The sequence below is a fragment of the Haemorhous mexicanus genome, chromosome 5 (assembly GCF_027477595.1).
Source record: "Haemorhous mexicanus isolate bHaeMex1 chromosome 5, bHaeMex1.pri, whole genome shotgun sequence".
Classification (NCBI taxonomy): domain Eukaryota; kingdom Metazoa; phylum Chordata; class Aves; order Passeriformes; family Fringillidae; genus Haemorhous; species Haemorhous mexicanus.
Window position 1 is genome coordinate 6,113,651 of NC_082345.1, and position 20,795 is coordinate 6,134,445.

Consider the following 20,795-nt stretch of genomic DNA (forward strand, 5'->3'; position numbering starts at 1 on the left):
ATCCCAGAGCCCAAGCAAAAGTATATGGAAGATTTCATTCAGATAACATCACAACCAGAAAAGTTAGTTTTTCAATATTCTGACTCACACTAGCACTTTACTGGGAATCTCATAAGTATGGTCTCTTATCTTCCATGGGACCAGCACTGTTACTATTTTCCTCTTCCACTGACACTAAATTTAGTCACAAATAAATCATCCCTTAACCATACAGGATGGTGATAACCACAAGGAACAATGTCCAACTGTGAATGTATTAAATCTATTAACCCTCTTCCTCTGACAAATTCTCCTGTAGATTTCAAAAACCTTTGTTTTTTTCTGCCAATATAAGAACCCTCACCCAAGATTACAAAAAAACAAACAAAAAAGACACTCTCAACATAAAGAGCTTAAAAAAACAAAACAGTTTTTGTTTTTGGCTTAGCACTGAAGCAAGTGCTAGACCATTTTTCCTCAAGATAGCTTGCAGAACTTTGTAATTATGAAACAAAATTCTCTTGTTCACTGTTCATTAATAGAACAAAACTTCAAAGAGCATCCTATATGCAAGCCAATTTAAAAAGAATTTTAAAAGTATCACACCAGCCCAAATAAAAACTTTATATGTATATTTATATATATTTAAATTGGCAGAGCACCTTTGCAGGCACGAAGACCTGACCTGCTTTCACGTAATTTGAAAATGCTATCTAGTGATTATGGAAGAGCTTGTAAGAAAGACTACCAGGAAAAGAACAGGCCAGAATTACACAATATTGCAGAAAAAGGATTAGAAAAGGACAGTTATGATCACATTTTCTGTATAAAAATTTTAAAACAGGTAACAAGCACATTGTGCTTGAAGTGGCAGCTAAAGAAAATGTCCTTTCAGGTCATAGGTGACTGTCCAAAACCACTCAGAGGCAAACACCATTAACATGGAAAATGTTTATAATCTGGCAGCAGACATTTAAATGTACTGCAGTGTAACCTGCAGCAACTAAAATCCACCTGTTTCATTACAACAACCAAGTCCTAGGCAGTGAAAAGCAATGGAGAACCCAGCTTCCCTCAAAACATGGCAGGATCAGGACCTGGCACACAAAAGAACAGGAAAAAGCCACCTGCACAACTTGATGGAGATTTACTTGCAAGGCAGTTGAGGCATGAGAGAGGGCAGGAACAAGAACATTACTCTTGTCAAAAGGTCTAGTGGTTTCAATAAAAGCTTCATTGGGACATAGTAGAAATGTAAGAAATTCAGGAGGGATCACTTGACTATCAAAGTTCAGTATAAAGAATCCAATAAAATGAGATGTGTGCTGTCACACTCAGCCCCCATACCTATTATTTTAGGTGAACCAATGGGTCAGAGGGCAGGTGTTCCTGTCTGCAGCTGACAGAACACAGGAGATGCATTTTTAAAAAAGTTCTGTTACCTTCTGGAAAATCTCTCTGTCACATAAATTAATAATGCCTTTCATGTCTCCCACTACTCCAAGACAAACACTAATAGCACATTAGCTACCTCCAGGTAAGCAAGCAACCAAATGCACACAAACATGCTGCAGAAATACAGGGAAAATCCAGCCCACATTTTTAAAAACAAAAAGAATTTCAGAGTAACTCCTGCAGCCTTCAGCAAGTCCTGTGAATTTCTTTGCTGCAAATTCTGTTCAGGACTGACACCAGCTGACAAACTGCAACATCTATGGAGACAATTCCTTAATAGCATCACAGCCTGATAGTCAGGAGTGAGGCAGGGGGATCACAGAGCAGGCAGGCAAGTGCATCTCACAGCCCAGGGACCCCTCTGGAGCCTCTCAGCAGCACAGTGGAAGTCACACATCCAGCTTCCAGAACACAGAAGTTCCTTGCCACACTGATCCCTGTGTGCACAAGGAAAGCTTAAAATGTCAGTTTCATAATAAAAGCAAAGTCAGACTTTACAAGAGGCATCTTAATCTGATAAAGGACTGCAGCAGACACATTAGACTTCATTAACAGAGGTAGTAATTGCTCCCATTTACATAATTCACACCCGAATAGTTCATGGCAAGTAAGTATGTCTAGATTACATGGTAGGACTGAGACTGCAGAGTAGATAGAACAGAGGGGAGGGCAGGTAGAAAAGATGGCATTCCAAACAAATAAAGCTTACATTCCAATAAAACCCTGCCAGGAATCCAAACAGTGGGTATAATGAGAGAATTGACATGATTCACAATAACTCAGAGGTGTACCAATCCAGAAAAAATGAATTCCTGTTACTGCCTAGCCCACCTCACACTTACAAAACCTATGGCTGCTACATTACTTTATATAAAAAGTGTGAAGCCCCTGCCTCTTAGGGCTATTTTGTAGATTTTAGGTTTGCCTAGTTTTGGAAAGTAAGAAGGCTCATTACTTTTCACATTAAATTAATTACTACTACACACAAAAAGGACAGAAGCAAGTTTACTTTGGAAACAGCAAGCCAGCCAATGCAGGACACAAGGCATTGAACCCATGGAATTCAGGGCTGTTTATCAAAATATCCTTGTGGCCTTGACAGCAAGAAAGCAATAATGATGAATGAAATTAAGACAGAAATAAGACTAAAAAGTAACTGTTCATATTAGAATTGTCTCTCATTCCTAAAGAGCACATAAATAAATGCTGAAGCACTGCCATCTGTTTATACCCAATCCTTTTTAAAAGCTGGGGGGATGGTGCTGGTGGTGCTTGTTTTATATTTTTTATATTAAATTCACCTACTTCCACATCTGCCAGGTTCACTGACTGTAACAGAGCCTTTGTTCTGTCTCACCCAACCCAAGATGTGAATTGATACATTCTCCCCCACACATACAGACAGAGAAATCTTCCCAGAAAAGCATCTCAGAAAATCCCCAAAAATCTTCAGGTGACTTTGACATATAAAAAAATTATGTTTTGTAGAAGGCAGATCATCAACCCTGACCCTAACAGTTTTAGGGAAAAAAGCCAGCATTCATTTGTCAAAGGAGTGTTTTATTTCTAAAGAGGAAGTGACATTCCTGTGAAACACTTTTTACATCTGAAAGGTTAGCAGGAATGGCACCACAGAACATAGAAACATCTTGATTCCCTGTCCTTTTTAGACACCTTTCTGTTTCCCATTCCTACACAAGGTATCCCATCCGGCAAAAACCACCTGCAAGTCTGTAAATGAGAGCCAGAAACACCCATTCATCAGTTTCCTAGTTAATTTCTTTCCCTTTCAGGGGATCTACTTACTCAGCAAGGAAGACCGAACACAGCACATGCTCTGCTCTACTCTACAGCACTTTCTTTGCTAAAGCACTTTTAACTGACATCAAATTTTGTTTCTTATAATACCACAGGTCTGGATAGCAGCATAAAGGGTCTGCTGTCACCATCACAGTCCCCTTTCTTCCCACCTCCTTTCCCAAACAAAAAAAAGGCTTGTTATTATTATAATAAATACATATATTTCAGCTAAATCTTTATTCACTCATGTGTAGGGAGTCTGGCTAGGTGCACCAGGATTTCTTTTGTGCAATGACTGGGACATAATTATAATTCTCTAAATTTAAAGCAGATGTGAAAAAAAAAACCCCATCACATGCCCTTTTTAAAGGGCAACAGGGATCAGGACTCCAACAAAAAAAAAGCAACAGGGATCAGGACTCCAACATATCACTTATATCACACATATCACTTCCTATGGATAAACTCATTAAATTAACTCTGACTCTTCAAATTATGTAGAAGTTGGAAGACCTATGGATGTTAATTTTCTGTCACTGTATGGCTAAAGAGTTTATAGGCTCATTTTAGAGTACAAAGTCAGTAAATACTTTGTGTTTTTATCCACGGCTGTTTCTCTCTTTCCCACAGGTGGCATGCAAGCAACAAGCCACTTCCTAATAGCAGAAACAAAATGTTCAAAGCACTAAAGATATTTCAGAAGTGCCTAGAAGCACTAGTGAACCCATGCAGCCAGCCAGCCTAAAGTCACCATGGGCAACATCACAGTGCAAGGCAAAGCATGCTCCAGCCACAAAATTCCATCATAATCTCACCCTGACAACAACCATATTGACATAACCCACGTGCTACCACTACTGCTACATCAGCACTGGATTTTCTAGGATCTCCTGCTCTACTACTGCATGCCAGAGTTAAACTCTTGGCTTAAAGAGCAATGGCTAGAGCTCTCCTCACCACAGTGGCCACCCTCTTGCAGCAGGGTGGCCAGCAAGGGGCAAGAGCCCACACTGTGGGTTTAGTTCTATTATTTAGCAAGCCACATGCATCTCTCCACACTTATATTTCTGACCAAATCATACTCAGCTAAAGCAAGCCAGACCCTCCAAATATAACACAATTCTCCAGTGGTTTAGCCAGGTATAAGTTGAAACAAAACTTTCACCCTAGAGAGGTTTTCAGGGGAACGGGCTTGAAAAGAGGGAGGGGTGAGAGATAACAATGGGAGAGTATCCTGCTTCACAAAGTAAGGAATAGGAGCAAGGAACTCAAGCACTGGTTACAATAGCATGGTGAAATATTTCTATTCATGCAGCAGCATACAACTGCTACCAGGAACTGAGAAAGTGGCAGATTCAAAGAAAGAAAGGGAAAAAAAAAAAGAAAAAAAAAAAGAAAAAAAGAACCCACTAAATACCAAAGACCCCTCAAAAAAAAAAAAAAAATAAAACAGCCAGGGTTCCTCTCATCACCCAGATTTGCAAATCAGTAAAAGGGAATAGGCCACATAAATACCCAACTTGCCTTTTTTGCTAATCAGTCCATTAGCCACATATTACAGATGAAAAGTTATGTGAATGGAATCTCAAAAAAGCTCATGACAGGATCAAAAAGAACGCTAAAAATTATGAAAAACATGATGCTTTAATATAGTCCAGAGAGCAGGTTTTCTACAGCTCAGGCTTCTGCTAACATCCCAACAGTGATTTAATTACACTTAAATTGGTTTCCCAGAAGTGGTGGAAGAAGTTCAAATTATATCAAAGATTATGATAAGCTCACATTTCATTCAGCAGATCCCAACCTTTTTCTAGCTGCAGCCCCTCAGACAGCCTGATGGATTGAGACAATTCCAAATTTCTGGATGATACAGTAGGCATAGACTTGACTGTTCTGGGAACTGCTGTTCTGTGATAAAAGTTCTGACCTGTGCTTCCAGAACTGAACTACATTCAGTACAGCTGTTAACTAAATAATCACTGCTTTCATTACTGAAAAAATCCCCTATTTAACTACCAACTCCAGTCACATCAGCACGGGCAAGGTGGTGATTTCTCTTGTCTTATTCCACTTGGAATGGCTCTAAGGCTGCTGACTCATAACTGACCCTGAATTGGGGCACACATCCGAGCTGCTGCAGTTTCCAACACAAACTCCAGGACCGTGTCAGGCTGTGGCTCAGGAGGAGATGTGTGTGCAGCCACCTACGGCTACAGACGCAATAATCTCAGGGAGCAAAGGAGGGCAGGCAGCTGGTGGAGGTGACTGCTGCAGACATCCTTGGCCATTGTTTGATAATCACAACCCCACAACCAAACCAGACAACTTGCTGTGGGTACAGCCTGTTGGATCTGAGGTAACAGGTTATCCAGATACAACCAGCCTGCATGATTGAGCATGGCCCCCAAAATGTGCTCGGACAAAATGTAGAACACACATTGTTCTTCAGAACAATTTTATTTTTAACCCTTTGCTTTCATTCTCTCGGCTTGTGTACTGCTTCCCACCACCACCAGCACCTCCATAGGTGTTTCTTTCCATCTTTGCATCGCCCATTTCCACCGGGGCTTCCCTTTAAATCATTTCACACCGTATCAGCACAAACCACAACATGAAACTTCCAGGTTCAATAAATCGTGTGCTTCCTAACTAACCCTCAGAGCTCGCACTCCAAACGAGACAGATGTGGAAGGGCAGCAATTCCTGACACAGGCTTCAGGATGGCAGCACACTCAGAAACAAAGCACCGTGTCAGCTGACGCCGGTTCATAGCAGATGCAATAAAATACATGAAACTGACCAGAAAGCGCTCACAGAGAAAACATCAAAAAATCCAGCACAGCCACAAGGTGCGGGCAGAAAGACCCCGCTCCCCATTACCTCGGCTGAGGTGACTGAGATAACAAAAGCGTGCGCTTCCCAAGGACAGGCTGAATGAGGAGGGGCGGAAAAGCCCGGCCGGGAAGGCGAATGGGCAGAGCAGGAATGACCGCCCGAGCGAGGCACAACCAAACCCCGCCCGGGCGCCGGCAGTGCCCGGCAGGACGCGGGCCCGCGGGGCGATGCGGCCGCCCCGCCGCGCTCCCCGGGGCCGGACCGGAGCCGCCCCGCCCCGGGCGGTGACAGCGTGCGGGGCCCGGCGGGGAGAGGCCCCGACCCCCCCCGGCCGCCCCCTCCCTCCCCCGGCCACAGCCCGCGCACCCCGGGGGCGAGCCGCCCGCGGGCCCGCTCCTACCTGCGCTGCAGCTCCGCGGCCACAGCACCCACCGCCGGACCCTGCCCGGCCGCCGCCGCAGCCCCTGCCCAGCGCGGCGGCTGCTCCCGCAGCTACCGGCGCCTGCAGGCCCCGCCCCGCCCCGGGCTCCCCCCAGCGGACGGCAAGGCGCGTTAACCCGACCCCCCCCGCTCCGAGCGCGGCCCCTCACCTGCCTGTCAGCCCGCGGGGAGGGGACGGCAGGGGACGGGACAGGCAGCGCTGCCCGCGCTCGGCTCCGCTGCGCTCGGTTCGGCTCCGCTCCGCTCCCGCCGCTTCTCCTCCGCCGCTCCCTCCCGCGCCCCCGGCGCGAGACACGCGCAGGCCCCGCCCCCGGCGCGCGCGCTCGCCGCGCGGGGCTTCCCTCGGCCCTCCCCGCCCCGCCCCCGGCCTGCGTCACCGCCCGCGCGCGTCCCCAGGGAAGTTTGACCGCTCTCCGGCACCGTAGCGGCCGCTCGGGGCGGGAAGTGCGAACAGGCCGCGGCACGGCCCAGGTACGGCGGGCACGGCCCAGGTACGGCGGGAAGGGTCCGCCGGGGGCTGCGAACCAGACACCGAAACGAGCACCGAACCGGCACCCCCCTACGCGCGGCTGCTGAGGGTCCTCACCCGGCGCGCCAGGAGCCTGAGCGAGGCCGGTGTTTGCTGAGGGAGCCTTGGGCTGACAGCAAGTGACCCCAACCGGAATCCTCCCAGGTTGGGTTTGTTGTGATTTCAGGGCGTGAGGAGCCAACAGCAGCACTGACCTCCTTAGCCCTTACTTCCAGGGGACACTAAATTGGGAGATTACGGCAAATGGGCTTGGTCTGTCAGACTACACGAGGAATGATATTTATTGACATGTAAACTATTACTGTTTAAATTAGTGTCTTCTTGCAATGAATACAGCTTATCTCGTAATTATCTTCTATTATTTCATCATATTATATACCACCTATATTTTAAGTATTATATTTTCTACATGTTATATATATATTTAATTACCATTTGTATTATAATTTAGACCTCTGGCAGGCTGATATCCACTGAGGTCTCAATAACCTGAACTTATCTCCCTGCTGTAGAAGCAGAGTCCATTTTAAATTAATTTCTGTAGATTCATATAGTACATGTAAGTGCATGCTACAGTATCTAAGACCTTCTGTCAAGCCTAAGGTATCTCCCAAAAAAGAGATAATTTATACTTATCTTGCTGTCTAAGAAGGATGGAAACAGATACAGGCTTGCCCACGCCTCAGTTTTCCTGCCAACTTCAAGTGTAAATGATTTTCCATTTAACAATAACTAAGTGTCAACCTGGAATAAAACAAAGCCTAAGAGCTGTACGTTTTTCATCCCAGCTTAATTAGTGTGTCATGTTAATAGGGTGTGGCTGCCAGAAGTGTCATCTGTGCCTGTGATCACCGTGGGTTTGCACTGCAGTCTGACAGAGCTCCCAGAGTTCAGCTGGTTTCATTTCCAGGCTGGATTAATTTCTTGCCTGCTAATTGCATCTGGGAGATCTGCAGGCTTTCTGCTCACAACTGGACAGGCTGCTTTTCCTTGCAAGTCCCAAACCATCACTCTTGGGTTAAAAACCCTGCTGCCTTTGCCTTGCAAGCACTGCAGTGACTTGTACATAAATGATGTGGTGATAAATCAATCTCAAGGCTTTTAGAAAGAAGTACCCATGTAAATAATTGATGATATTTGAGTAATATTCCTGCCTGGTCTGGTCTCCAGACCAAGATCTTTTACTCTGCCTGCATGGATGTGAAACTCCTTGAAGAGCAGATGGTTCACTTTTGGTTTTGTGACTGTGAGGTGTTACTGTTTCATACCTGGAAAAAAACTAGAATGACAGAGTTGTTTCTCTTTTTTTTCAGTTCTACCCCTTAAGTCAGCATTTATTGATATAATTATTTTTTTATGATATCAAAAAGATTATTTGTGCAGGAGTACCAGGCAATCCCTTTAATGAAATACTTTTTATACAGGTAGTGTGTAAAAGCAAAGGAATTAAGTAATGTGAGAAATTAAACAGGATTTATATTCTTGGAAAGCAAATGTATTTCAAGTTTAGAATTGTTTGGAATGACCTGTCTCCTAGGATGCTGCTGGTGGATTCTTAACTAATGAAACTTTTTTGGACCCTTTGTAAGGCAAAAATTGCAACAGGCAGTGAAACAGCAAAGAGGTAACTGACACACACCAGTGCTATTAAAGAAAATGTTTGGAGGCATGACCAGCAAAATTTGAAAAAGATGCAGGCTAAAACACAGCAAACACTGCTAAACCAAGCAGTGTGGGTTGGATTTGAAATTATTGGGAAAGCAGGCCCCTAAACAGCTTCCAGCAGTTACACTGATGTTCAGTGAGTTTGTGGCAGCTGTGTCAAGGCTGCCATGGCAGGAAACAGCACAGTGAGTAAGGAGGTGAGCTTCTCATCCTGTGTTCCAAAAATGCAGGAATTGACCAGGTAAGCTTTGTTTCAGATGTTAGGTGTATCCAAAAATTCTTAAATAGAAACACACCCCCACAAATGCACTGGTACTCTTCCAAAATTCTATAAAAGGAATATTTCCCTCCCTGTGTTCACTAAAATGTTAAAAAAATGGAACCAGAAATAGTGTTTTCTGTTGAGTGCAGGGAGGTTCATGATCCTAGACATGCCAAGAGCAAACCTAGCAGTGCTTGACAAATGAAGAGTGCAGTTGTGCTTTTGGAACCACACAGATTCCAGTGGAATAAGTGGGACTGCATGGAGGTGTCCACCTGTGCTGGAACTGAGCAGGAATTGTCTCAGTGGTGCTTGTAGGCCTTGAAAGCAAATATAGTTAAACTACTGCAGGGAGCTCAAATGTGCTTTTATCCCTTTTTTTCTCTTGTTACAGAATGTGGCCTGAATGAGGGAAGGGCATGAAAAAGGCACTGTCAGCACCTGAGGCCAGCTGTGGTGTGCAGCAGACACTGTCTCCTGAGCTGAGTTAAACATTTCCATGTTTAACCTCTCAGTGAGTATCTTTTCCTCCTGTTGAAGTTAACAGAACATTACTTCACTTTTCTCAAGTCATCAAGGTTGTTTACCTAGAGATATCAGAAATGAAAACTGGGGAGCTCTATTGTGTGCAGCTTTTCCACAAGCAATTGCATCATCTCTTTTCCACTCCTTTTAAACTGTGGAGTAGCACAGGCCTGTTTTGATTAGGACCACCTGCCCCATCACACTTGAAAGAGATACCTCAGCTCTGTGTTAAAGCAGCCTTTGCATAACAGGTAAATCAGCTTAGAAAATAGTTTGGGGCTCTCAGAGGAAAGAAAACTCCACAGAAATATAAAACCTGTAGAGTTTTTTTGGATGTTTTCTTAGAGTAATACCTTAGGTTAAGTATGCAGCATTATCTTTAGTGCTTGCTAAATCCCACCTGCTGCCTGTGTAACTGTTTACTCTTGCTGGGCTCAGTGGAATTGCATTGATTGAAAGAATGTTCAAGATTTTCATTCAGCCTCTCTGTGAAGGAAGCTTACCAGATAAAGAGGGCAAGAATGAATGAAGCCCTCTGGATGTTCACAGTCTGTGCTGAATCCTGCTTGTGGGATGCTGGGATTAATTCCTTGGAACATCCATGTTCTAGCTGAGCACTGCCCAAGCTGTGGTGCTTGCACAATGCATGGTATGCAAACTATTCTGAAGTGATGCAAAACTCCTGCTGCCACCTCACAGGTGAAGGGAACTGGCACTTCTACCACAGGGTAAGAGCACAGAGCATGGTTCAAAAACCTAGTTTGTCAAGGCAGAGTGGAACTGAGAGGAAAATGCATGATTTAATAAACAAATTTGTGGGGGGTAATGGACAGTGGGATAGAAAGGTGTGTGAGGATGTTAGAAAATTAGAAGTTATGTCCACACAATCATGGCAGGTGAAGGTGTTGCTCCACAGTGGTAGATACACTTGAACAGATTAACTTCAGGATTATCAGTTCTGGAAGACTGGTTTATTTCCTGCAGAGGAATTTGTGTACACACACTTTTCTCAGCAGTGCTCAATTTGACCACCATGCAAATACACCTACTTGTAGAGTGCTGTTGAAAATGAGTATTTCATTGCCAATTTCCCAAAACAGAGATTGTTTTTTTTCTGATTATGTACCTAACATGTTCAGATTTTGAAAGCCAAGATGAAAATAGGTAGTAGCAAAATCTGTTAAGCTTCTTTATCTGTTCTAGTGTGTCAAGGCATTTTGGAGCACAGTGCAGCACCTCTAATCTTATGTGCACTCCTTCTCAGTGACAAGAAAATTTCCTGACAACATTACCAGCTAAACTCAAAAGAATTCCCTGTAAATAATAAACAATTGTTCCATTGCTACAGAGATAGTAAATTATGATTCTTGAGCACCTTTAAACTGATAAACTGCTTGTATCATCCTGCATATTCAAACTTCAATTTTTAGTCTTTCTAGTTTAAAAATAGCACATATTTTAACACTGATTAATGAGTCAGGCAGCCTCCTACCACAGCCCTGGCCTCAGAGCGTGCCCAAGGCTCTTGGGTGCTCCAGTGAATAGTTTATTATCTACTTCAGCATTAATGTTTCATGTGAGTTAAAATGTTGTGGGGAGAGGGCAGGGCAGTGAGGAAACAATACCCCAATGAAGAATGGAAGCACCTTGCCTTCCCTGGCTCTGGCACCAAGATAGATTTATAGCTCCATGTGCAGAATTAACTTCTCTCTCTTCTCAGCTTCTACTCTAATAATATTTTATATTGTTGTTATCTTATTGCAAAACTTCCATACCTTCTCAGTGATGTCTCATAGGCAACTCCTCACAGCACTGACTCCATCCTCCTTCTCACCACCCAGCCAACAAACTCCAGCTCTTCTCTGAGCAGCTGACCCACTCTTTTATAGCACTCATCCTTATTGGACACAGCTGTGGCCTGTTAAGGGCAGGCCTGTTCCTAACACTTGGTAACTGCTACAGCTGCAACTCCTCAGGGGTGAGATTGCCTTCTGCACCATCTCTCTTCTCTTACATTCTGTCCCTCCACATTATATCGAAGTTCTGTCACTCTAAAATGCTCAGACAATTGCTTTGAGACACAGGGCTTGGCTTTGCTGCACTTCCCCAACTGCAAAACCCCCCACATTGCTCTGATGGAGGGGTTGGTTTAAACAAGGCTCACAGCTGAAGCTGCTCCTGCAGGTAAAGCCTGAAACTAAACTAAACTAAACTTGTGTCTCCTTCACTCAGACTGGATCCACACATAATTTGAACACAAACCACTGACAACTGAATTTAGACTGATAATGGTAGACACCATGTAAAAGCTTGAAGGACTTCAACTAAACCTGATATTAAGCAATTTTGCATCAAAATGCCACCCACCTACTTTGCATAAATTGGTCATAGTGTCTGTAGGCAAGTGACATTTTGGTCATTGTTTCTTCCCAAGGGCTCAGAGTGACTAAGAGCTCATTGAGGCAGCTTGGGGGTGTGAGTGGAGGCAACAGTATTGTTCAAATTTCAGTTCCCTTGGCCACACACACTATTTATGTCTCTCTAATTGTCTCCCTCCCCATGCAGTGAACTCTTTGCTGAGCAGAGGAAATAGGCTGCTTAAATCACAAGTGTGTCTCCTGGTAATGTTGCTTTCTATTTGCTCTTTCCAAAGCCAAATGTATTTACAAATTGCTGCTAACTTCTGGTGGAAATTCATTCAGGTGTATGAACACTGTACAATTATACAAGTTTGGGACCAGAGAGGAATAATTCTAGCCAACCAAAATTAAGGAGAATTTTAGCTACAGTTGGCATAATTGCCAGTGCTCACATTTGCCAAGGAAACAACCAGTATCCTTTTTCTGAAAATCGTTTGCCAAGTCCTCAATGAACTTTGGATTTCTTGTTTAGAGACTGGAAAAACAACTTATTTTAAAAATTGCCACACCTGGAATGCATTAACAAAGCAGAGTACTAGCCAGGTGCTGACTGACTGGCAAATCATGCTATCTGCTGAGGATTTTAGACTTTCTCAAACTCTTTTGACATCTCCAGCTCTCTTGTATGTCTGATTTTGTCTTGTATTTGTATTGCCTACAGAAGTCTGAGTGCTGGGCTATCAGTTGTGCTCAGAATTAGTGCATCCACAATAAAAGATTATCTCTGTGGGTTATTGAGGAGTGCTGCTCCAGCCCCTGGCACAGCTGGATCCACAATCTCCCCAGGCCCACGGCTCCAGAGCAGGGGGAGTGGCCATGCAGTGCTGGGAAGTGTTGGATACTGGCTTAGAAAAGGGTGCCATCTACTGAATTCTTGGTACCACTTCTTAACAGTTCTGACAGGTTCTGTGGTTCTCAGCTCTGCATGGCTGGTTTATGTGGCACCACGTAGCACCAGGCAGAGTGATTACAGTCAAAACAGCCATCTAAAATAAAACTGACAAGTCAGGGTATAGCAGAGTAAAGTTTTAGAAAGTTGTCCCTACTTTTTATCAAAGTATTAATGAATATTGAAAGTGGTCCAGGAAGACAGTGCTGAAGAATCTGAAAGAGGGAATTCTTTTTCTTTCCCTGACATGGTACAATGCCTTCCCATTTACCTAAAAGGAAAAAACCCACATTTATAATTTTTTACCAGTGTGATATTTAGAATAAGCTTTTTGCCATGTCTTCATATGGACTGTCAGTTCTGTCCTCTTCAGTCATTGTATTTTCTCTCATCTCCAGGGATGCCTGAGAGCCAGGGGAAGGACAGTGAGAGCTGCAGCAGCAGCAGCTCCAACACTGGGGACTCGGTGGCTTCCTTTGGACAGGTCAGTTCCTTTTGGAGCAGTTTGGCAGGAGCTGGAATTTATATGGCACACACACACACTGTAAAATTCTGTGTTCTGCTGAATTGTTAGGGCAGCCCATACATGCATACACAATTTTTATGATTTAAGTGGTGAAACCTCTGTTCTGTCCCACTTCAGGCCATAACAACACAAGCTTTTTAGTTCTCAAATCCTTAAACCTACATTTAGGCTTTGCTACATTTTGTGAATTGGATTTCTAAGACAAACCTAAACTTACAACACTTTAGGCTTCCTGTGATTCTGGTGTTCTCCAATGATACCAGTGATGTTGGAGTTATCCAAAGAAATTGGATAACACAAGAAATTCCTATTTAAACTATATTTAGCTCAGCTTTCCTGAGCTGCTGTCGTCCCTGCCCTGGTGTCACGTGGCAGTGGAGTATGGTTCATCTTCAGTTTTGTTGGAATCTTTAAATACAAGTTTCTTGTTGGCCACAGAGATACTGTGTTTTGGTTTTGAGCAGTACTATAGAAATTTATATGTGTGTTTGTGGTTAGGATTATAAATGAAAAATAATTGCTGCAGCTCAGTAATTAATGCCTGTATCTATCAAGAGTAAGTTGAAAAAAGAACAGCCTGATGCACGTACCTACCCTGAGGCGTTTCCTTGCCTGTTACACCCAATTCAAAAACTGGCTCATGCACGTGTGGGAAGGAGTGGGATAAAGCAGTGCTGTTAGGAGAGAAGGGGAGCTGAATCAGGGAGGTGAGATGTGTGTTGTCTTGTTTTTGCCAGTATCAGTACACGGCCAGCGAGTACCGAACCATTCAGCACGCGCTGCGGCAGAGGCTGGGCCCCGACTACATCAGCAGCCGGCAGGCAGGAGGAGGGCAAAAGGTAGGAACACACATGATCCTTCAACTCCATTTCTCCCAGGAAAACTGGGGTTTAAGTTGTTACAATATTCAGTATTTTTTTGAATGAATTTCCCTCTAGCAGTCTAACATGCAGATATGAATGCAAAGTGAGCAGGGCACAAGTTCTAGCTTTTATTGAGTCATGGATTTTCCTTTTACACTTAAAAAGAGACTTAATTTTTCAGTGCTTCATCCTTTATAAAGGAATATTTATCTGCTTGTGCAACACTGAGATGTTTTCCCTAATTTTTCCCAGAATTGGACTGCATGAAGCATTATATCACAGTGGCTGCATTTACCATCTTTAGTGCCCACTCTGCCTTCTGTTGATTAAGTCATATTTGTTGTTATATTAATCCCCACCACATTTGCTGGAAGAGAGTGCACCTGTGGCTGCACCATCAGCCTTTTATTCACATTATCTGAACCTTGAATTTAGCTGGGTTTCCTCAGTGTAAGATGGTATGTGTTAAATCTCTGTTAAAAATAAAGTGTGCAGAGATGTGTGCACAAGACTATGTATTTATATATGTGTGTGTGTGTATGTGCTCTTCTTTTCAGGTCTGTTACATTGAGGGTCACAAGGTCATCAGTCTGGCCAATGAAATGTTTGGCTTCAATGGCTGGGCTCACTCAGTCACTCAGCAGAATGTTGGTAAGGGTTTCTTGGGGGTGAAGAAGTCTTTGCTTCATAGTTTCCATCATAGAACATGACTGGAAGGGACAGGGACCCACAGGGATCACCGACTCCAGCTCCTGGCCCTGCACACGACACACCAGGAGTCACACCATATTGTCCAAATGATCCTTGAGCTCTGCAGGCTGTGCTGTGCCCACTGCCCTGTTCCAGTGCCCAACCACCCTCTGGGGGAAAAACCTTTTCCTGATACCCAACCTAAACCTGCCCTGGCACAGCTTCAGACCATTCCCTTGGGTTCTGTCACTGTCACCCCAGAGGAGAGATCAGTGCCTGCTTCTCCTCTTCCCCTCACAGAGAAGCTGTAACTGCACTGAGGTCTCCCCTCAGTCCCCTCCAGGCCGAACAGACCAAGTGCCCTCAGCTGCTACAACTTCATCTCTTCCAAACACCTGGGTACAGACAGGCATGAGCAACTTCCAAGTGTCTTAACAGTTAGTAAAAATGAGAGAAATTGAATAATAATGGAGCTTCTGTTTTCATTTTAGATCTGTCATAGTCATTATTCTGAGTGTGTTTATGATTATTCTTGAGCTATTCTAATCAAGTCTCTGATCTCTGTGGGTACACTCAGTCAAGAGTAATTACAATTAAACTATTTAACACTCAGCAGTCCTAAGCCAACTTTCATACTCACCTGTAATTTTTAGACTCTCAGTTAATAGTCCCCTAATCTTTAGGGACCCATCTTTTTCTGCAGATTTCTCTTCTAGCTAGTACCCAGAACTGGGGTTTTTACAACAGAAAACTTTGGGAAGTTTTTTCAACTATATCATGTTCAGGTGATCCTAAAGCTTCAGCCTCTTCCATGCTGATGGCTGAATAGTACCTGCCAGAGGAGTGTTGTCCTTGTTTGCAGATCTGCTGTGCTTATGCTGAAAACTGGTTGTTGAAGTAGGTCAAAGCAGCAGCTTAAATTACCTTCTTCCTTCTCCCCCACCTTCAGAAATCTTTTCTTAAATCAGGCTGGTAGATTCTAGAAATAGAACAACTTACTTCATCACTTTCCATCTATTCTGCACCATGGTTTTCTTTCCCCTTTTTCAGTGAAGAAAGGACTGACATCCTTCAAACCTTCCTACCTTTCTCAGATAATGCCATAACTAGTCATTCCTTAAAAATTCAGGCTTTCTGTCCATGATAAAACCTTGTGCAGATTATTTGCAAACTGCAGACTTCTACTAGATCATAAGAAAGAAGTTACTTTCATAGACAACAGTTGCTTTTCCACTATTGATTTTATACATTAACACTTCAAATGTCTCCTTGCAGACTTTGTCGACCTCAACAATGGCAGGTTCTACGTGGGTGTCTGTGCTTTTGTGAAAGTTCAGCTTAAGGTAAATGGGTTTTTTTGTTGGCTCTGACTGTAGCTGAGCAATTGCCTGAAGCTGTGAATGAAAGTCCTTGCATGGGTCAGAGCACAGTCCCCGGGTACTGCCCTGCATTAGGGAACCTGCTGGTGTCCTAAACATTGACCTTGCTGTGGAACAAACAGCCAAGAGCAAGTACCCAGGCTTGGGAGAGCACAGCACCTGCATGTATAAAATCCTCTTAAATCTGAAATTGTACTGCAGGATGGATCATACCACGAAGATGTGGGATATGGAGTCAGTGAAGGCCTGAAGTCTAAAGCCTTATCCTTAGAAAAGGCAAGAAAGGAGGCAGTAACAGATGGACTGAAGAGAGCCCTCAAGTAAGTGAAGATCAGCAGTTGCACATTTTCAGAAGTTCTGTGGGATGAAGGGTTTTCAGTCTCAGTGAGCCCTCTTGTTTCTCAGGTGCTTTGGCAATGCTCTTGGGAACTGCATCCTGGACAAGGACTACCTGCGAGCCGTGAACAAGCTTCCCCGGCAGGTGCAGTACAGGGGCTGCCCCTGCTCCTGCAGCCACAGAGCTTAGCAGTGCTGCTATCAGTGCCTCTCATTCCTGAGGGTTCTGAGCCCAACAGCCTTCCTAGCAAACAGCTCACACACACAAAGCAGGCTGTTCCTGAAGTGGCACCTCAGGAGCCACCATGAATCCTGCCTGCTCCTGCTGTGCACCAGCCGGGGGCGGGAGGCTTTAGGCAGTGACCTGCTTTATGGAAGGGGGGAAAAGGAAGCCTTCTGCAACTGCTGATCCATGGACTTTCATAGCAAAGCTGCCTTCAATCACAGTAGGACTTGCCAAACTCTGCTGGAGGCCTAGAGCTGCAAGGCAGTCCTGTCAAACACTGTAGGAGCAGATCCAAAGTGACACCTCACAAGGCAAAGATGACCCAGGTCTCTGGTTTGCCAGGGACATCATCTATTAGAGGCACTGCCACAAACTTGTAAGGTGACAGAGCCAAAACATCCCATCTTTAATACACAGGAATGGTCTGCCTTCCTCAGAACTCAGTAAAGGTTGGCCTTGCCCTTTAGCACAAGCTGGAAAATGGACTGGTAAAACAAACTCACTCAGCAACAGCCTTGTGGGGTTATGGGAAGCTGTAAAATCCTGTTCTCGTTTGCAGAGCAGCGTGGTGAGACTTCACCATCTGCCCTGCAGCACTGAACAATTAAACCAACACAAAGTCACAGGAATTCAGTGATTAACTGACTGAATTACTGGGTACTGAAAAGAGCATTTCAGGTTTCTGACTTACTGTTCAGCCCAGAGCAAACAAAATAGATTTTTAACCAGTGCTTATTTCATTAAGTTGATGATAGAAATTTCTGAACCTTTTCTTCTTTCTCCTTGACCAGGTACCCCCTGAGTTAGACTTGGTCAAAGCTAAAATGCAGGACTATGAGCCTGAAATAGAGCAAGCAAGATACAGCAGCTATGTGGAAAGGCAGAATGCAGCAGGGAGACAGCACTGTGAGGTGACACCTGGCTGTAAGCCTGGCCAGACAGAGGCTGCTGTTGTGACAGCAGATCAGAAGCAGCCCAATGCTCCCAGGTGAGACTGCTGTTATAAATGTATTTTTTTAAGCTGTATTAGAAATTACTGGGCCTTTTAAAACATGTAAAGACAGCTCAATTCCAATGATGCCATAAAACACTAGTTCAGTGGATTTTCTTTACTGTTGTTCCTTAATGAATTTTTTCTTCACAAATGAAATTGCTGAGGTCCTGGTTAACTTTGTGTTTGTGGGTGGGAGAACAGAAGCACAGACTCCTTGGCCATGGAGTGTGATGCCACTTACCAGAGGAAACTGCGCCAGAAGCGGCTGCAGCAGCAGTTCCGAGAGCAGATGGAGAAAAAGCAGCAGGTCCCAGGAGTTACTCCCAGCAGCAAACAGGGTGAGCAGTAGCATTCAAACCTGGCACTTCCCATCAGAGCTGCTAGAGAGAGAGCAGCACAGGTTACCCACAGTACAGGAGCCTGGCCAGCTTCATGTGCTGTTGTGCTGTGCCATCAACACACCTTTGAGGCCAAAGGCAGGAGCATTATCACATATTCCCCCTCTGTGTTCCAAAAGTGTCAGGAATATCAGTTCTAAAGCTACATCATTAAATCTGCAACTTCCCAGCCACCCTAAAGCAGCTGTTGCCAGCACCATTAACCTGCTGCATCCAAGCTGAGGCTGCAGCACTTGGCTGTGGTAGCTGCAAGCAAACAGATATTGCCTGAGCTACTGCTACACTGCCCTTGGCTCATGGGGAAGTCTGGGGCCATGTGGCAGCAAGAACGTGACAATGGACAGGCTAAGAACCATGGTAAAGTAGCAGGAAGATGGCAATGGACAGGCTAAGAACCACGTTGAAGTAGCACAGTTGCTCATCAGATGTCATCAGGTACAGAATGTTACTTCCCACATTCTGCTTCCAAGCCTTAGCCAGCTCTAGGACAAAAGAGGGTACCTGGTGGTAATGCTGGCTGTCATTTCAGACTCATGCTCTGCTTAGAAGGAGTCAAAGGGTGAGTCTGTATTTCTGGTATTAATCTCTTCCTGTGTTGCCTCCTTGCAGCAAAATCTGATGCTCCTGTGAAGAACAGCACTCCAGCAGAAGTGCAGCAGGAGCTGGCCATAGAAGAGGAGTTCTTTGCAGGTCAGCCAAAGAGTGATGAGTAATAAAGTGTTAAATCATTGGCATTAAAAGCAGGTTAATTCAGAATACAGTGTAAGGGTAAAAGCTCTGAAGAATTGGAATAACAGAAGTGTGAATGTGATTCTGACCTTAACAATACAAACTTTGCCTGAGTGGCAGGGAGATGATGTCCATCTCTCTGGGGGTTTCACTTAGGCTCTTCAATAGAGTTGTACACCTGTTTGATAAATCCTTTTCCTGAGGTGATACTGCACAATACAGAACCTGGGGGTGGGGGGATTTGGGCTGTCTTTTCTCAATATAACCATGGATATTTTGGTACATGTTGTGGTGCCTGCACTTTGCTTAAGGGCACAAGGGGCAGGACCCTACTGCACAGTCATCCCATAAGAGATGCTTTAGAGTTTAAATTTTATAGTGGTCAGTGCTTGTAGGACAAGAATGTCCTGGTCTTGGAGCTACTGCCATTCCTGTAGTACAGCACTGTGTCATGGATCCCCTTCTCATTCCTTCCAGATGATCCTGAACTTTGGGACATTTCCTTGGAGAGCACTGACCTGAAGGTAACGGGTGCCAAAATGTCAGAGCCCTCAGCAGCTGCCCAGCAGGCACCTGAGACACCCCGTGGCCATCAGCAGATGAGCACTCGCTGCAGGACGCCCCACAGGGGGAACCAGCACAGAGCTGCTGCCAGGCTGGCACAGCTGCAGCCCCCTGCTGCAGCCCCCAGCACCAGCTGTGCCCACCAGCACACCCCAGGTACGTGCTGCCACAAGGGACTGAGCTCTGGCTTCACAGGGGCTCTTGGGAGACTGGGAAAATCCAGTAGAGAAACATTCCTTTCTTTTGGACCTGGCTGCAGAAGCTGGGACAGTGCTCTTGGAAAACTGCTTTTTTCCATCCTACTGTCCTATTGAGGAAGAGTTAGAAAAAATCCTGAGGAACATACTTAGAGGAAGAAAAAATGTCTATTTCTCACTTTCTCCCTGTGTGGCAGGATGCAGCCCCCTCAGGAGAAGTCAGAGCTTGAAGAAAAGGAGACTGGAACCTACGTGAGGCCCCGGAGGATCTGTGCCTCTGTCATGGATTACATCCCACGGCTGCAGCTGGCTCTCCAAAGTGTGTCACATGGACTCTGCTGTACATTACAGTGAAGCAACAGAGAGGAACTTCATGTACTCTTAGGTTATTATGTATTGCAGATGCCTTTTTCTATAACCATACCATTATTTGTGCTTCTGCAGCACGAGACTTGTGGCCATATTACAAGTGGATTTTACCTGTAAATTGCCTTTAGCAATAACAGAATGGATTGTTAAAAATGAGATGCAGTTCACAGCTTGTCTCTCCCTCAGTGCTGCATTCCAGCACAGAGATTTTTCAGTACAAGGAGGAGCAGGGGGTTGTGGCCAGGGGACAGAAGGTACAAGCTGTGGCTGCACACCCGGCCAGGCCGGGGTGACACTGGCAGAGTCTGAGGTGCAGCCCCGCCCTTTTCCCCGCGGCTGCACGGCCGGGGCAGAGCCCCTCGCTCCTGTTCCCGGTGTTCCCGAGCCCTTCCCTGCGGTCCGTGCAGCGGCAGCACCTCTGGCTGTGCCTGTGCCTCAGGGCAGGAGCGCTGGGAGCGCCGCCAGCCTGCACGGGGCAGCCCCGGGCCTGCTCCCATCCTTTGGAACGTGAATGGGAGCTGAACTGCTGTTTTTAAATAGGCTTTCAACCCCTTTCAATACAGAAATAAACATTAATTTAAAAAACAAACCCCGCTGGGAGCTGTTGGTGCCTCTGTGCCCTGCTGAACGGTGTGACAGGAGGCGCCGTGTGCTAAAGAGCAGCGCTGCACCTGCACAGCCTCCTTTGCTTTAGGATGGGCAAACAGAAACCTCACAGGGGTTC

At 45.0% G+C, this 20,795-nt stretch overlaps 2 protein-coding genes across 6 annotated transcripts in view; one reads left to right on the plus strand and one right to left on the minus strand.

The window, feature by feature from the left end:
• Window positions 1-6,801, minus strand: part of ERC1 (ELKS/RAB6-interacting/CAST family member 1) — a 280,985-nt gene extending 274,184 nt beyond the window's left edge. For 3 of the 5 annotated variants that reach the window (XM_059845691.1, XM_059845689.1, XM_059845693.1), the window contains exon 1: window positions 6,660-6,801. The gene's annotated coding sequence lies outside the window, so the exon portion shown is untranslated. Of the gene's footprint in view, window positions 1-6,469; window positions 6,581-6,659 lie in introns of those variants that run through there. The other 2 variants (XM_059845690.1, XM_059845694.1) reach the window with 1 other exon arrangement.
• Window positions 6,802-6,929: 128 nt separating this feature from the next.
• Window positions 6,930-20,660, plus strand: RAD52 (RAD52 homolog, DNA repair protein). Its single transcript, XM_059845704.1, has 13 exons — window positions 6,930-7,183; window positions 9,361-9,480; window positions 13,199-13,284; window positions 14,064-14,165; window positions 14,747-14,840; window positions 16,155-16,222; window positions 16,460-16,578; window positions 16,664-16,739; window positions 17,612-17,808; window positions 18,016-18,152; window positions 18,822-18,902; window positions 19,419-19,661; window positions 19,900-20,660. The coding sequence occupies exons 3-13, from the start codon at window positions 13,201-13,203 to the stop codon at window positions 19,956-19,958; spliced, it is 1,260 nt and encodes a 419-aa protein (XP_059701687.1). The 5' UTR covers window positions 6,930-7,183; window positions 9,361-9,480; window positions 13,199-13,200; the 3' UTR covers window positions 19,959-20,660.
• Window positions 20,661-20,795: the final 135 nt, after the last annotated feature.

Excerpts from the sequence above, each read along its gene's own strand:
- RAD52 (XM_059845704.1), top strand. The coding sequence starts at position 13,201 with ATGCCTGAGAGCCAGGGGAAGGACAGTGAGAGCTGCAGCAGCAGCAGC. Across the intron at positions 16,740-17,611 it reads TGAACAAGCTTCCCCGGCAG|GTACCCCCTGAGTTAGACTT; the intron begins GTGCAGTACAGG and ends CTCCTTGACCAG. Across the intron at positions 19,662-19,899 it reads TGCCCACCAGCACACCCCAG|GATGCAGCCCCCTCAGGAGA; the intron begins GTACGTGCTGCC and ends CCTGTGTGGCAG.